The sequence below is a fragment of the Rhinatrema bivittatum genome, chromosome 8 (assembly GCF_901001135.1).
Source record: "Rhinatrema bivittatum chromosome 8, aRhiBiv1.1, whole genome shotgun sequence".
Taxonomy (NCBI): Eukaryota; Metazoa; Chordata; class Amphibia; order Gymnophiona; family Rhinatrematidae; genus Rhinatrema; species Rhinatrema bivittatum.
In genome coordinates, this window is record NC_042622.1 from 157,382,226 (window position 1) to 157,398,919 (window position 16,694).

At 42.1% G+C, this 16,694-nt stretch overlaps 1 protein-coding gene across 2 annotated transcripts in view; it reads left to right on the forward strand.

The window, feature by feature from the left end:
• The window catches only part of ANAPC2 (anaphase promoting complex subunit 2), a 137,740-nt gene that overhangs the window by 53,106 nt on the left and 67,940 nt on the right, over positions 1–16,694 (forward strand). For both annotated transcript variants that reach the window (XR_003858357.1, XM_029614053.1), the window contains exons 7-10: positions 1,941–2,140; positions 2,382–2,523; positions 3,217–3,292; positions 15,861–16,064. Coding sequence is in view for 1 of the 2 variants with exons in the window: in XM_029614053.1 (XP_029469913.1) it covers positions 1,941–2,140; positions 2,382–2,523; positions 3,217–3,292; positions 15,861–16,064 (622 nt within the window). In the remaining variant the exon portion in view is untranslated. The remainder of the gene's footprint in view (positions 1–1,940; positions 2,141–2,381; positions 2,524–3,216; positions 3,293–15,860; positions 16,065–16,694) is intronic.

A 16,694-nucleotide genomic window follows, 5' to 3' on the forward strand; every position in this document is an offset into this window, starting at 1 on the left:
TAAAGACTGAAAATCTGGAAAATTCTGTGAAGAGCAAAAATCTCAGGTTCATAAATTTTCCAAAGCTGCCTTTAATATCCCCTAAAGAGAGGTTTAGGAGATACTTATTGGAAATTTTGCAAGTTCCTGAAAATGCAATTCCTCCTGTTTCTAGAATTTACTATCTACCACAGTTTAAGAGGTCTGGGAATGAACAACAAGGAGAACAAATGGAGGTTTTGGTTCCGGCTGAAGGGCCTAGCATGGATATTTCTACACTGCTTGAAACATCAGACTGTGAGATTGCAGTTTCTGCAACACTCATTGATACATTAGCTCTAGAACCAGCTATTGAAACTTCTTTCGCCATAGGTCAGAATCCTTTCTACGGTTTAAAGTTAAAGTATTCCCGGATGTATCCAGGCAGACCCAGAACAGCGAAAACAGTTTCTCTTACTGCATTCCATGGTCCAACAAGTGGGGGGTCTTTTTTTCCCCCTGAAATTCCCTTGCAAATGCATGGTGAAATACCAAAACAATTTCTGATTGATAGACCTTCCACTGAATCCTTAGTAGACCCCCAGACACAATACTCTCGCAATAGTTCCTCATATTGTAATGGCTGTTTCCAAGATCTATTGATTATTTTTTTGCTTAATTTTTCCTGGGGTTGTGGATTGGTACCCTCCTCCCCCCCCCTTATTGAGGACTGGATTGTAAATTGAAAGTAGTAACAAGAATATATATTGATATATATTGTTTGGTGGTTCTTGCTTTTTCTTGATTTGTAATTTTCTGTTTCAATTTTCATTTTCTATCAAGATTGTCTTGTATAATTTTGAAATTGCATAAATAAAAAAAAATTGGCATCAAATTGGTCACTTTCCAGACTTCTGGTACTGTGGCTGTTTTAAATGATCGATTGCAAATCGACCCCTGCTGGACCACCAGAGACTTTTGGCAAGTCTTTGGGGGGGGGGGGGGGGTTCAGGAGGGTAGGGGGTTGTAGGTTGTTGGTTTTTTTGCTTTTGTTTTTGTGTTTTGTTTTTTTTTAATATTCACTCCATAAGACGCACAGACATTTTCCCCCCATTTTTGGGGGGGAAAAAAGTGTGTCTTATGGAGTGAAAAATACGGTACCACACGCAGGGGCTCATATAGCTAGCAAAAAGTGGCATACATAGTTAAACATGTTCTCAGAAGGGAGTTCCTATATGTTGAGAAGCATGTTGCTTTTTCTTGTTGCTGCAAGGTACTCTGAGCCCAGGTGCAGGTCTGGATCTGTGTATCAGGGAGTGATGACTTTTCCATGGCACACCTGCTCAGTTATGATGGCTCACTGATTAGGAAACACTGAATTAGTGAGTGAATGACCAGCAACAGGACTAAAAGTCAATCACTAAAATCAGGGTTAATTGAATGTTGTTCTAAATCACTAATTAACTATTATTTTGAAGAATTTTCTCTTATTGGGGGTAAAAATCTATACATCATAAAATGTGACTGGGGTGGGATTCAAGCCATGACTAGTTGCCCAGGAACCAGTACTTTCACTTTCTCATATCAAGTAAATGACCTTTCTAAACTCACAGTTCTAATACAGGCAAACAAATACTAACTTACTAATTTACAAAATTAATCTTCTGCTTTGTTGGTGCAGGTAAATGGAGCCCTTGCTTTACTGTGGCTAAATCTGTGCTGTACTATGGTCAGAGCATGTAAAGTTTTAATCCAGCATTTAGGAACTAAAGGAGCTTTGAAAGCCTATAAATGTTCGTATCCTAATTTGAGCATGGTCTTATGGACATTGACATGATACTAAGATTCCCATTTCAAATAGACTTGGTAGTGTTTGGCTGTCAGCCACTTTGCCTTCCTCTGTGCTGTACTTGTACACATTTTTGGGACGTAAGTTACCTGAAGAACTAAAGTAACTGGGGTGTATTTTCCTGGCTACTCAGGACCCGAGATGACACTGTGCGGCAGATTGTGGCTGGTCTGACTGGAGATGCTGAGGGATCCAGTGACTTAGCTAATGAGCTCTCGAAAGCAGATCCAGTGACGCTGGAGAATGGTCAGGACAGTGATGATAACATTTCAGATCCTGAGGACTGGGTGCCAGACCCTGTGGATACTGATCCAGGCCAAACTGAGTATAAAGGTCAGTGACTCCTGAGACCTGATTCCTAGACCCTATAAGATTGCTCCTACTCTTACTGTAGCATATAAAGGTCAGACCTATGAGACTGGCTCAGATCAGTCTCTGAAGCATAAAGGTAATTTTTATTTGGGTTCCTGGTGCTGGGCCCCTTTGCTCAGTAAAATTCTCATTTCATTAAATCTTTATTTATACCAGTAATTGCCTTTCATATCATGATGCAGCTTTCTGTTTCTGGTCTCAGGTAAATCCAGTTCCAAACGACGTTCCTCCGACATCATCAGCCTCCTGGTCAGTATCTATGGTAGCAAGGAGCTGTTCATCAATGAGTATCGCACACTGCTGGCCGATCGGCTCCTGCACCAGTTTAACTATAGCTCAGAAAGGTAAAACTTAGCATGGGATGAAAGGAGGAGGTACTTACTATTGTATTGGTCAGTTTGGGTAGCACAACTTAAATCACTTTTCCTTGAAAACCCCCTGTAACATCTGGTGCTAGAATTAGTCCTCTTCATGATTTAACTGTTACAAAATACATGTGTAGAGCAAACCTCAGCAAAATGCTCTGACATTGTCCTGGGGGCGTGGTCAGAATTAACACACACCATAGTAGTTTTTGCTGGAGTAGCACTTTGCTTCGATGAGAAGAAATTATTATCAGAGAGCAGAACACACTCTTTGTACCCTGCTACCCTGTTGTTGGGCTTTATGAAGGGTGTATGATCACATCTAGCTGTTACTTCCTGTTGGTTGATGTTTACTGAAGAACTCTATATATAGTGCACATAAAGTCACTGTAACATACGACCTATAGGCTATATATGTGACTACTGCTGCTCTAGTAGCTACAGCTCACTGCTTAAAATTAGGACTAGGCAACTAGCATCCAAACTTAAGGTCCTTTTTAATTTGGAAAATCTTCATCTACATAAAGTCTCTCCTGTGAATGGTGATCATTTCTCACTACACTCTGTCACATACTACCTCAGTCAGCAGTATGGGTTGCAGTACCCGACCCCTGAGCCCTCAGTATCTGAGCTGCTGTTTCTGATTCATCACTTTGCCTCTTGTGCTTCTAGGGAAATTCGGAATGTGGAATTGTTGAAGCTACGATTCGGTGAAGCACAAATGCACTATTGTGAGGTCATGTTAAAAGTAAGTACTTTGAAATGCACTCTTTTTTTTTTTTTTTTTTTTTTTTTTAATTTTTTATGTGTGCGTGCGTGTGTGTTTCCAGTCGGTGCTCTATCACTTTCAGAACAGTGTGTTTGTGAAGAGCTAATTAAACTTAAAGATAAGGTGATAGAGCCGGATGGTATATATCTGAGGGTACAAAGGGAGCATAGAGATGTCCTGGCAGCTCCACTGGCTGACTTTTTTAATGCTTCCTTAGAGTCTGGAGTAGTTCCAGAGGAATGGAAAAGGGCGGATGTGGTTCCTATTCATAAGAGTGGAAGTAAGGAGGAAGCTGGGAACTACAGGCCAGTTAGTCTGACCTCTGTGGTGAGCAAACTAATAGAATCGGTAAAACAAAGGATAGTGCAGTTTTTGGAATCCAACATATTGCAAGATAACGAGACAGCATGGTTTTACCAGAGTTAAATCTTGTCAGACGAATCCGATCAATTTCTTTGATTGTTTGACCAGAGAGTTGGATCAAGGGAGAGTGCTAGACGTGGGGTACTTGGATTTCAGCAAGACCTTTAGCACAGTTTCGCACAGAAGACTTTTATAACTATATCTCAAAAAAGATATAGTTGCGATGGAAAAGGTACAGAGAAAGGCGACCAAAATGATAAAGGGGATGGAGCAGCTCCCCTATGAGGAAAGACTAAAGAGGTTAGGACTGTTCAGCTTGGAGAAGAGACTGCTGAGGGGGGGATATGATGGAGGGGGATGTGATAGAGGTGTTTAAAATCATGAGAAGTCTAGAATGGGTAGATGTGAATCAGTTATTTACTCTTTCAGATAATAGACTAGGGGGCACTCCATGAAGTTAGCATGTGGCACATTTAAAACTAATCGGAGAAAGTTCTTTTTCACTCAACGCACAATTAAACTCTGGAATTTGTTGCCAGGGATGTGGTTAGTGCAGATAGTGTAGCTGGGTTTAAAAAAGGTTTGGATGAGTTCTTGGAGGAGAAGTCCATTACCTGCTATTAATTAAGTTGACTTAGAAAATAGCCACTGCTATTACTAGCATCAGTAGCATGGGATAGACTTAGTTTTTGGGTAGTTGCCAGGTTCTTATGGCCTGGATTGGCCACTGTTGGAAACAGGATGCTGGGCTTCATGGACCCTTGGTCTGACCCAGTATGGCATGTTCTTATGTTCAAAATACATTCTGCACCCTTGGTATGGATTCTAGAAACTGACTGAGTGGGAGGCGACAAAGGGTAGTGGTAGATGAGGAAGGATTGTTACCAGTGGTGTCTCTCAGGGACTGGTCTTTGGACTGGTTCTTTTCAACATTTTTGTGAGCAACATAACAGAAGGATTGTCGGGAAAGGTTTGTCTTTTTGCCGATGATACCAAAATCTGTAACAGGATGGGCAGCCAGAAAGGGGGTGAAAAACATGATGAAGGATCTAGTGAAGCTTGAGGATTGTCTAAGATCTGGCAGCTAAGATACTATTCTAAAAAAATGCAGAGTAATGCATTGAGGATGCAAAAACCCAAGGGAAAGGTACAGTATGGGAGGTGAAATTCTTCTAAGCACAAAGGAAGAGCGAGATCTGGGGTAATTGCATCTAATGATTTTAAGGTGACTAAACAGTTGGATAAAGTGATGGTAAAAAGCCAGAAAGATGCTTGGCTGCATAGGGAGAGGAATGGTCAGCTGAAAAAGTCATTGTTAAAAAATACCATTCTAGAAGCACAGTCCAGATGTATTCCACACATTAAGAAAGGTGGAAAGAAGGCAAAACAATTACCGGCATGGTTAAAAGGGGAGGTGAAAGAAGCTATTCTAGCCAAAAGATCTTCATTCAAAAATTGGAAGAAGGATCCAACAGAAGAAAATAGGATAATGTATAAATGTTGACAAGTTAAATGTAAGACATTGATAAGACAGGCTAAGAGAGAATTTGAAAAGAAGTTGGCCGTAGAAGCAAAAACTCACAGTAATAACTTTTTAAAATATATCCGAAGCAGAAAGCCTGTGAGGGAGTCAGTGGACCGTTGGATGATCGAGGGGTTAAAGGGACACTTAGAGAAGATACGGCCATTGCGGAAAGATTAAATGATTTCTTTGCTTCTGTGTTTACTGAAGAGGATGTTGGGGAGGTACCCGTACTGGAGAAGGTTTTCATGGGCAATGATTCAGATGGACTGAATCAAATCACGGTGAACCTAGAAGATGTGGTAGACCTGATTGACAAACTGAAGAGTAGTAAATCACCTGGACCGAATGGTATACACCCCAGAGTTGTGAAGGAACTAAAAAATGAAATTTCAGACCTATTAGTAAAAATTTGTAACCTATCATTAAAATCATCCATTGTACCTGAAGACTGGAGGATAGCTAATGTAACCCCAATATTTAAAAAGGGCTCCAGGGGTGATCCGGGAAATTACAGACTGGTTAGCCTGACTTCAGTGCCAGGAAAAATAGTGGAAAGTGTTCTAAACATCAAAATCACAGAACATATAGAAAGACATGGTTTAATGGAACAAAGTCAGCATGGCTTTACCCAAGGCAAGTCTTGCCTCACAAATCTGCTTCACTTTTTTGAAGGAGTTAATAAACATGTGGATAAAGGTGAACCGGTAGATGTAGTATACTTGGATTTTCAGAAGTCATTTGACAAAGTTCCTCATGAGAGGCTTCTAGGAAAAGTAAAAAATCATGGGATAGGAGGCGATGTCCTTTCGTGGATTGCAAACTGGCTAAAAGACAGGAAACAGAGAGTAGGTTTGGATGGACAATTTTCTCAGTGGAAGGGAGTGGGCAGTGGAGTGCCTCAGGGATCTGTATTGGGACCCTTACTTTTCAATATATTTATAAATGATCTGGAAAGAAATACGACGAGTGAGATAATCAAATTTGCAGATGATACAAAATTGTTCAGAGTAGTTAAATCACAAGCAGATTGTGATAAATTGCAGGAAGACCTTGTAAGACTGGAAAATTAGGCATCAAAATGGAAGATGAAATTTAATGTGGATAAGTGCAAGGTGATGCATTTAGGGAAAAGTAACCCATGCTTTTGTTACACAATGTTAGGTTCCATATTAGGTGCTACAACCCAAGAAAGAGATCTAGGCGTCATAGTGGATAACACATTGAAATCGTCAGTTCAGTGTGCTGCGGCAGTCAAAAAAACAAACAGAATGTTGGGAATTATTAGAAAGGGAATGGTGAATAAAATGGAAAATGTCATAATGCCTCTGTATCACTCCATGGTGAGACCGCACCTTGAATACTGTGTACAATTCTGGTCGCCGCATCTCAAAAAAGATATAATTGCGATGGCGAAGGTACAGAGAAGGGCTACCAAAATAAGGGGAATGGAACAGCTCCCCTATGAGGAAAGACTAAAGAGGTTAGGACTTTTCAGCTTGGAGAAGAGACGGCTGAGGGGGGATATGATAGAGGTGTTTAAAATCATGAGAGGTGTAGAACGGGTAGATGTGAATCAGTTATTTACTCTTTCGGATAATAGAAAGACTAGGGGGCACTCCATGAAGTTAGCATGTGGCACATTTAAAACTAATCGGAGAAAGTTCTTTTTTACTCAACGCACAATTAAACTCTGGAATTTGTTGCCAGAGGATGTGGTTAGTGCAGTTAGTATAGCTGTGTTTAAAAAAGGATTGGATAAGTTCTTGAAAGAGAAGTCCATTACCTGCTATTAATTAAGTTGACTTAGAAAATAGCCACTGCTATTACTAGCAACGATAACATGGAATAAACTTAGTTTTTGGGTACTTGCCAGGTTCTTATGGCCTGGATTGGCCACTGTTGGAAACAGGATGCTGGGCTTGATGAACTCTTGGTCTGACCCAGTATGGCATGTTCTTATGTTAGAACTGTAAGAGCAGAGATAATATAATTAACTAAATATTTATATTAAAGGGAGTATATAATTCTTAGGTTAAAAATCTTGGAAGGCTTGTTTGAATAGCCATGTTTTGAATACCCTTTTTAAAAATTGTAATGTCTGATTCCATCCTTAGTTCCTAAGAACATAAGAAAATGCCATACTGGGTCAGACCAAGGGTCCATCAAGCCCAGCATCCTGTTCCCAAAAGTGGCCAATCCAGGCCATAAGAACCTGGCAATTACCCCAAAACTAACTCTATTCCATGTAACCATTGCTAATGGCAGTGGCTATTCTCTAAGTGAACTTAATAGTAGGTAATGGACTTCTCCTCCAAGAACTTATCCAATCCTTTTTTAAACACAGCTATTCTAACTGCACTAACCACATCCTCTGGCAACAAATTCCAGAGTTTAATTGTGCGTTGAGTGAAAAAGAACTTTCTCCGATTAGTTTTAAATGTGCCCCATGCTAACTTCATGGAGTGCCCCCCTAGTCTTTCTATTATCCGAAAGAGTAAATAACCGATTCACATCTACCCGTTCTAGACCTCTCATGATTTTAAACACCTCTATCATATCCCCCCTCAGTTGTCTCTTCTCCAAGCTGAAAAGTCCTAACCTCTTTAGTCTTTCCTCATAGGGGAGCTGTTCCATTCCCCTTATCATTTTGGTAGCCCTTCTCTGTACCTTCTCCATCCACAGCTGGGGCCCAGCAATGGAAATAGCCCTTTCTCTCACATTCTTTAAATGAGCAATTTTAGGAGAAGGTATGGGTAACATCCCTTTACCTGCTGATCTTGTAATTCTTGATGGGATATGTATATGTAATGTTGAGGTTAACCATTCTATCTTTTCGTTGTAGAGGGTTTTAGGAATTAGCGATAGAACTTTATGCTGAGCCCTATATTTAACAGGCAGCCAATGAAGGTCCTTCAATATTGGCGTAATGTGATCAGATTTTAGTTCCTGTCAAAAGTGTAGCCGCTGAGTTCTGTAATAATTGAAATGGTCTTATCACATTCGCTTGTAGGCCTAAAAACATCGAATTACAGTAATCTAATTTTGACAAAACAAGAGTTTGTAAAACTGTTCTAAAATAAGAGAGGCTTCAATCTTTTAAGGACATTCAATTTAAAATACCCTTCATTTATGATTTTTTTTAATGCATGCTTTCAATGTGAATTCACAATCAAGGAAGATCCCAAGATCTCGGACCTCCAGGGAAATGGGATAATTTTTGGCAGCTTCCTGAATTTCAAGTTCTTTTGACTGGGTTAATTTAGGGGAGATATATAAAATTTCAGTCTTTTTTGCATTTTTATTTATTTATTTTATTTATTTTTAATTTTTATATACCGAAGTTCTAGTAGAGACTACAAATCACTCCGGTTTACATAAAACGAAGAACTGCATTCAGAGAAAGATTCATTTTGGTTAGTACTTTATGAATGGCAGATTGATATATATCCCAAAGCTTAAGTATTAGATCAATTGATTTTTCTATTGGAATTAGAATTTGAACATCGTCCGCATAAATAAAATGCGTAAGACTGAAACCAGATAAAATTCTGCATAAAGGAAGCATGTAAATATTAAAAAGGGTCGCCGAAAGAGAAGATCCTTAGGGTACACCATGTTGAAGATCATTTGGTTGAGATTCTTTATTATGAAATTTTACTTTAAAAGATCTATTCTTTAAGTAAGAGTCAAACCATTTCAGCACAGAGTCTTTAATACCTATTTCATTTAATCTGTCTAAGAGAATTTTATGACTAACTGTATTGAATGCTGATGATATATCCAGCATAATCAGGAAATAAGTTTGGCTGTTATCAGCTCCTCTAAGGATAATATCATGTAAAGATGCTAACAGGGTCTCAGTACTGAAATATTTTCTGAATCCATGTTGTGCAGGGAATAGGGTACTATGGGTTTCAAGGTAATTTGTTAATTGTTTGTTAATTACCTTCTCCAAAATCTTAGATATACATGGTAAATTAGAAATTGGTCTTAAATTTGACAAATCAAGAGAAGTGGATTGTGATTTTTTCATGATTGGTTTAACTATGGCCGTTTTTTAAGATGTCTGGAACATTTGCTTCAGTAATAGATAAGTTAATTATATCTGCAATAGGTCTGGAAACTATATTGGTGACTGTTTTTAATAGTTTTATTGAAATATGGTCAATTATTTATTTTGTTGGAATAAAGTTCTTTCTTTGTTTTATTGGTGGATTCGTTGTATTTTATGTGAGTTTGATCTATATTTTGTTAATAAGTCAGTCGTAGGAGTTGCTCTCCTTTGTCTCTCGGTCTTTCTCAGTGTTCTTTTTAGAGTTCTCAGCTCAGTGGTGTACCAGGGGGAATGTTGTTTTTTATTAATAGAAATAACGTTTTTGATAAGTGGACAGCAATTATCTGCTACGTTTTTTGTAAGTGAGATCCAAGAATTAATTGCATTACTAATGCACTGAAAGAATTAGATTTATCAAGTAGTAGTAATGCAATTAATTCTTGGATCTCACTTACAAAAAATGTAGCAGATAATTGCTGTCCACTTACCAAAAACGTTATTTCTATTAATAAAAAACAACATTCCCCCTGGTACACCACTGAGCTGAGAACTGTAAAAAGAACACTGAGAAAGACCGAGAGACAAAGGGGCGGAGCATTGCAGGACTTCCGGGAGCAGGGGACCCATGGAGCAAAGCAATAGAAAAAATTACTGTAAAATCCATCCTCCAGTGTCCTGCCAAATTACCCTCCATTCCCATATTGGGGACTGGTAGTGCATCAGGAGGTACTCCTAATGGAGCTCTCCTCCCTCTTAATGGCCAGAGTGGTCAAGCCTGTTCCACCAGGGAAAGAGGACGGGGATTTTATTCCAGGTACTTCCTGATTCCAAAGAGAACAGGAGCACTCCGTCCCATCCTAAACCTAAGGGCCTTGAACAAGTTTCTAAGAAAAGAAAAGTTCAAGATGGTTTCCCTGAGCACCCTGATTCCCCTTTTGCAAAAAGAGGACTGGCTATGCTCCTTCGACCTAAAGGTCACATATACCGATATCGGGAGCTTCCCCGGTCACAAGAAGTATTTCTGATTCATGATGGGAAATCAACACTTCCTGTATTGAGTGTTGCCATTTGGGCTCACGACCCCGCCCCATGGGTCTTCACAAAATGCCTGCCCGTGGTGGCTGTGCACCTCTGCAGACTGGGAGTGCATGTTTTCCCTTACCTAGACGATTGACTGGTCAAGAGCACTTCTCAGGCAGGAGCTGTCAGGTCCATGCGCTTGACCATACAGGTGTTGGAGTCACTAGGGTTCAACTACCCAAAGTCCCATCTCAGCCCATCACATCAATTGGACTTCATAACAGCCTTGCTCGACATGGCTCAGGCCAGGGCTTTTCAGTCTCGTCAGAGGGCCATCACCTTGGTGACCATTGCAGCAGAGGTTCAACAGAGACAGCAGGTATTAGCCTGGCACATGTTGAGGCTGTTGGGCCATATAGCCTCAACCATCCATATCACTCACTTTTTATGTTCACACATGCGCAGAGCCCAATGGACCCTGAGGTTACAGCGGCGACAGGCTAATCAGAGCCTCCTGTCTCTCAGGAACTTTGACCTGGTGGCGGGTACTTTCCAAGAAATCAGGAATGACTGTGGAGGTGGACCAAGCGGCTTGCTTAGAAGCCTATGTGGCAGATACCCTTACAACTTGATTCAGACTTCCACCAGGATCAACCATAGGAGGCTCCTGTGGTTGCAAAATTGGTCAGTGGATGTGTGGGCTAAGGCCCAGTGGTCTCATCTGTCCTTTAAGGGGAAGCTGCTGTTTGGAGAGGATCTTGAGCAGCTCATGAAGCAATTGGAGTCGAAGGGTAGCAAGTTGCCTGAGGACAAGAAGAACCCCAGGAAATATTTTCCTCTGCGTTCTTGATTTCAGGAGGCGAGGAGGTTTCGTGCTGGCAGGAGTCAGGCGTCTGTGGCCTCAAAGCACAGTTCTGGACAACAGCAGTCCTTTTGAGCCCAGTGCAGGCCCCTGAGGGACAGTGGGTCCCAAGGTGGGGCGGAAACAAGAATGGGGCGGAAACTTAGAATGGAACCCAGCATCTCAACATTCAAGAAAAGACTCAAGACGTGGCTGTTCACGCAGGCCTTTCCTAACTCCAACATTACTTAACTCCCTTCAATCAACATACTTCGCTAGTAATAGCATTAATAGTCACCTCTTATAATGTTTTTGTATATATATATATATCTGATCTTCATTTTCCTTCTTACCCCAAGTTATTGATTCCCTGTTACATGTAACTGCTTTTCTGCACTATTGTTCAAATTGTAAAGTTTATTTTAATTGCACCCCTGTTTCTTGTGAACCAGCATGATGGGACTACCGTCTTGAATGTTGGTATATAAAAAAACTTAAATAAAATAAATAAATAAATAAATAAGATCAGGCAATGAAGGCATGCGGGTCCACTCCTCTCCAGAGAGTATTGGAGGGAGACTGGCTCTCTTTTTACTAGGAGTGGACCAAGTTCATGTCGGACCAGTGGGTCCTTCAGATAATGAGAGAAGGCTACGCTTTAGAATTTTCTCAGGGACGCCTTTGTAATCTCCCACTGCGATTCCCAGAGCAAGCAGGAGGTGGTGTGGAAGACATTGAAACATCTGCAGCTGCTGCGCGCCATTGTTCCAGTGCCTCCCCTGGAAAAGGGACAGGGTCGTTATTCCATGTACTTTGTGGTGCCCAAAAAGGAAGGGGCTTTTTGGCCCATTCTCGATCTGCAGAAGGTCAATGCTGCCCTCTGGGTGCCGTGCTTTCGGATGGAGATGTCGTGCATGGTGATAGCAGCGGTTCACAAAGGGGCGTTTCTGGTGTTGTTGGACTTATCAGAACCCTACCCACATATTCCCATTCAGACCGGCCACCAGACGTTCATGGTGCTGGGGGAACACTTTCAGTTTCGAGCTCTTCCCTTTGGGTTGACAATGGCGCTGCACACTTTCACAAAGATGATGGTGATAGTGGCGGCGGCTGTCAGGAAGGAAGGTATCCTGGTGCACCCATATCTGGATGATTGGCTGATAAGGGCAAAGTCAGAGATGGAGTGTGCTCGATCGGTCCAGAGGGTACTGCAGCATCTGGAATCGCTGGGCTGGGTGACGAACCTTGCAAAAGTCATCTGGAGCCAACTCAGTCCTTGGAATATCTGGGAGCTCGCTCCGATACCCGGCTAGGGAAGGTGTTTCTGACTAAAGAGAGGGTCCTCAAGTTGCAGAGTCAGGTTCTTCGACTGCTGGACCTGGATTACCTACAGGTGCTGGGTTCCATGACATTTACGCAGGATTTAGTGCCATGGGCCTTTTCTCACATGCGTCCTCTGCAGGGGGCTCTATTATCCCATTGGAATCCGCTGTTGGAAGAATTTCAGCTTCCTTTACCATTGCCAGAGGATGCTAGGTCCTTGGTGGCTGTCTTAGCGCAATCTGGAGAAGGGAATGAATCTGGAAATACCCAAATGGGTACTGGTGACCACTGATGCCAGCTTCTCTGGCAGGGGGGGGGGGGGGGCGGGGCGATTTATCAAGGAAAATTAGTCCAAAGTCTGTGGTCGCCAGAGGAAGCGACTTGGTCTATCAGTCATCTGGAGACCAGGGCGGTGTGCAAGGCCTTGGCGTTTCTTACACTCGTCCGGGAAAAGTCAGTGTGAGTATTCTCACACAGTGTGATGACAGTGGCATATATCAATCGTCAGGGTGGTACGAAGAGTCGTCCAGTGGCGCTGGAGGTGCAAGAACTGTTCATGTGAATGGAGAAACATCTGGTAAGAATAGCTGCTTCTTATAAGGCCGGAGTGGACAACGTACAAGCGTACTTCATCATCGGACAGTGTCTGGACCCAGGGGAGTGGGAGTTGTTGGCGGAAGCCTTCACCTTGCTGCAGGCAAAATGGGACAGATCAGTGGTGGGCCTCATGGCAACTCCAGCAAATGCAAACGCGGATCAGTTTTTCAGTCACAGAAGGGAGGTCGAATCGGAGGGCATTGATGCTCTTGTTCAACCGTAGCCAACACATCTGTGTTTCCTCCATCGAGCTCAATCCAGACAGGGTGATTCTAGTGGTTCCTGTGTGGCTGTGTCGGCTGCAATTTGCTGACCTATTGTGTCTGGCGGTGGATGGTCCCATTTGTTTGGCTCATCTCAGGGTTGCTACGGCAGGGACCTGTATTTTCAGACCTGGAGGATCTCTTCTGTCTGGTGGCTTGGCTTTTGAGAGGCGGTGACTCAGTTTGAAAGGATATTTGGAGCCTGATTGCGACTTTCCTTCAGGTGAGGAGGTCTTCCATTTCAATGACTTATGTCCGGGTGTGGAGAGTTTTCGAATCTTGGTATTTTCAGAACAGAGTGCAATCTTTAAAGGTGGACATCCCGCAGATCCTGGCCTTTTTGCAGAGCGGTTTGGCTAAGGGCTTGGCCTATAATCCCTTCGGGACCAGGTAGCAGCCTTGGGCTCGCTGCGTTGTATGATGCAGGGTAGACTGCTGGCGTCTCCTCTGGATGCGGCTCGTTTACTCAAAGGGGTGAAATATCTGGGGCCTCCGGTACAGAAAATTTGCCCAGCATGTAATCTGAGTTTGGTTCTTCAGGTGCTGTGTGGCCCTCCCTTCGAGCCAATGTGGAGGTCGCCGTTGAAGGATTTGACCCTTAAGTCTGTTTTCCTGATGGCCATCTGTTCGGCTAGGCGAATATTTGAACTGCAAGCATTTTTGTGTAGAGACCCTTTCCTGCATTTTTCGGAGGATAGTGTGTCTATACGTATGGTTCCTTCCTTTTTGCCGAAAGTGGTGCCCTCCTTTCACCTTAATCAGGTGGTCGAGTTTCCGGTCTTTCTGAACTTGACAGCCTATGCTCCAATAACTAGGGAGCTGCACTTATTAGATGTGCGTAGAATTCTTTTGTGATATCTCCAAGGTGACGAATGCTTTTCGGAGATCTGATCATCTGTTTGTTCTGTTCAGTGGAGCAAAGAAGTGAAATAAGGCTTCCAAGGGCACTATTGCTTGATGGTTAAAGGAGACGCTAGCTTCGGCTTACATCTGTAAGGGCAGGTCGGTGCTGGAGGAGTTGAGAGTGCATTCTATCAGGGTGCGGGCAACCTCATGGGCGGAGTGTCAGCGGCTCTCTCCACAAGAGATTTGTCATGCGGCAACGTGGTCTTCTCTTCACACTTTTAGCAAACATTACCGCTTAGATGTGCGAGCTCCAGAAGTGGGGAAGTTTGGGGAAAATGTTTTGTGCACGGCTTTGATGCATCCCACTTATTTGGACTGATCCGGGGTACAAACAGGAAAGGAAAATTAATTCTTACCTGCTAATTTTCGTTCCTGAAGTACCAGGGATCAGTCCAGAGACCTGTCCCCATCTGTCGGAAGACTTCCTTGCTTCTGGAGATACCTGAGCTGTCTGTGCTGGCATCTGATATTCTCAGATTGAGAGGAGTACATAGTTTGCTATAGGTTTTGTGTTATATCAAGGGGGCCTAGTTTACAGGGGGCTCCAAAGTAAGTCTCTGTTCACCCAAGGTTTATTGGGGTTTAAGGCAGACATCTTGGCTTGGGTACAGGTCAATACTGAGGGACTGCAGGTGGCACTCTCTATTATATAGCAGTGCCTCAGTTTTGTTCTCTGCCTCCATCTGCTAGTAGGGTACATAAACCCACTCGTCTGGACTGATCCATGGTTCTTCAGGAACAAAAATTAGCAGGTAAGAACCAATTTTCCTTTTTTTTTTTTTTATAAGATATATATCTGCCAACTCAAACTCCTCAGTCTCAACCAAACCCCCTCTGGGCCTGGGAGCAGGAAAGCCAGGAGCCAAGCCATAGGATACCGGAGAATCCCCAGCCTTACTCCAAACTTAAGGGTTTGTCAAAAAAATCCTGCTTTACCACCAGTATGTCCTACCATCTGCTGGAAGAAGAGAATACTGGAGGAATTTTCTGTATTGAACCGCCCTCTCAATGTAATGCAATTCTGCTGCATAAATCTAATAAAAATGTTTAAAAAATGATAGGGTTAAAGCAGCACTCCAATTGCAAAACTGCATTTGTGTTAAATTTTACAAGCACAAATTTTACTTTAATCTAAGTTATAAGTTGTTGTAATGTTTGCACTTAGACTCTGCTGGTCTTTTTAACTGATTGTTTTTTTTTTTGGTTTTTTTTTTACTTAAACTTTAATAAAAAACTTTTTTTAAAAAAAGCACACAACTACTAAAGAACTTCTTGGGTGAAATGTTCTATAGGGTTGTGTGGCTCCAACATGGAACAGAGCATTCATTAGAGAGGTATTTTTTTCATAATTTTTTAGACAGTTTTGACTGCCCTCCTGCCCTTGCTGGACCTGTCAGGAAAGTCATGTAGGGGACATTCTTGATGAGCACAGCAGGACAGAAATAGTGAGGCTCTAGCCTACAGTTACAGGGAAAATCTACTTGTGGATAGTTGCTTGTTCCTGTAAAGGTGTGTTTATTTTTTCTTAATGGAGGGTATTTATTAACATAACCATAGCACTAGTCATATAAGTTACAGTGTTTGTTTACATCTGTTCCTGAAAATCATATCTTACTTAAAGAATAAAACATGTATTTCCTGTATGTCTCATATAGGATATGGCAGACTCACGACGTATTAACACGAATATTCGAGATGAAGAAGAGAAGCTTCCTGAGGAGGAGAAACTGCCCTTTAACTTGGTTGCTGTCATCTTGTCCAGTGAATTCTGGCCTCCTCTGAAAGAGGAGAAGCTGGAGCTTCCTGACCAAATCAAGGAGGCTATGGAGGCATACACAAAGAAATATGAGAAATTAAAGGTGCATTTCTCTCATCATACAGCCAAATAAACAGGAAATTCTAGCCCAAACATTCTGTATAGCCAGAGATGTGTAAAATACAAGCCAGGTATACTTCCCTTCCCCCTTCCTTCATGGTAAGGCAGGCTTACCTACCACAGATTGTGCTTTATGAAGGCAATTTGGCTAAAATGTCCTGATTGAAAATTACCCTGCTCAGATGTGCCTAAATGAACATGGGCTGTGTGGGGTTTCTTTAGTTATGGGAAAAAGAGAGATTCTGTGGGCATGTTGAAGAAAATTACACGAAGCTAAACTTATCCCAGGACAAACAGGATGGTAGTCCTAACATATGGGTGACATCATCAGATGGAGCCCTGGTACAGAAAACTTCTGTCAAAAGTTTCTAGAAACTTTTGGCTGGCACTCTGAGCCTACTGAGCATGCCCAGCATGCCATGATATTCTCAGCGACAGGGGTCTCCCTTCAGTCTCTTTTTTTCCGCCTTGCTGTAAGCAAAGCAGATTAGGAGCTCTGGAAAATTTTTCCCTCATTTTTCCTTAAGGGAAGAAAACTTTCTTCAGTCACATTTCTTCATATTTGGGTCTCTCTTCGACATAGTCTTGGTGAGTACTTTTTTGGTTAGCTCTC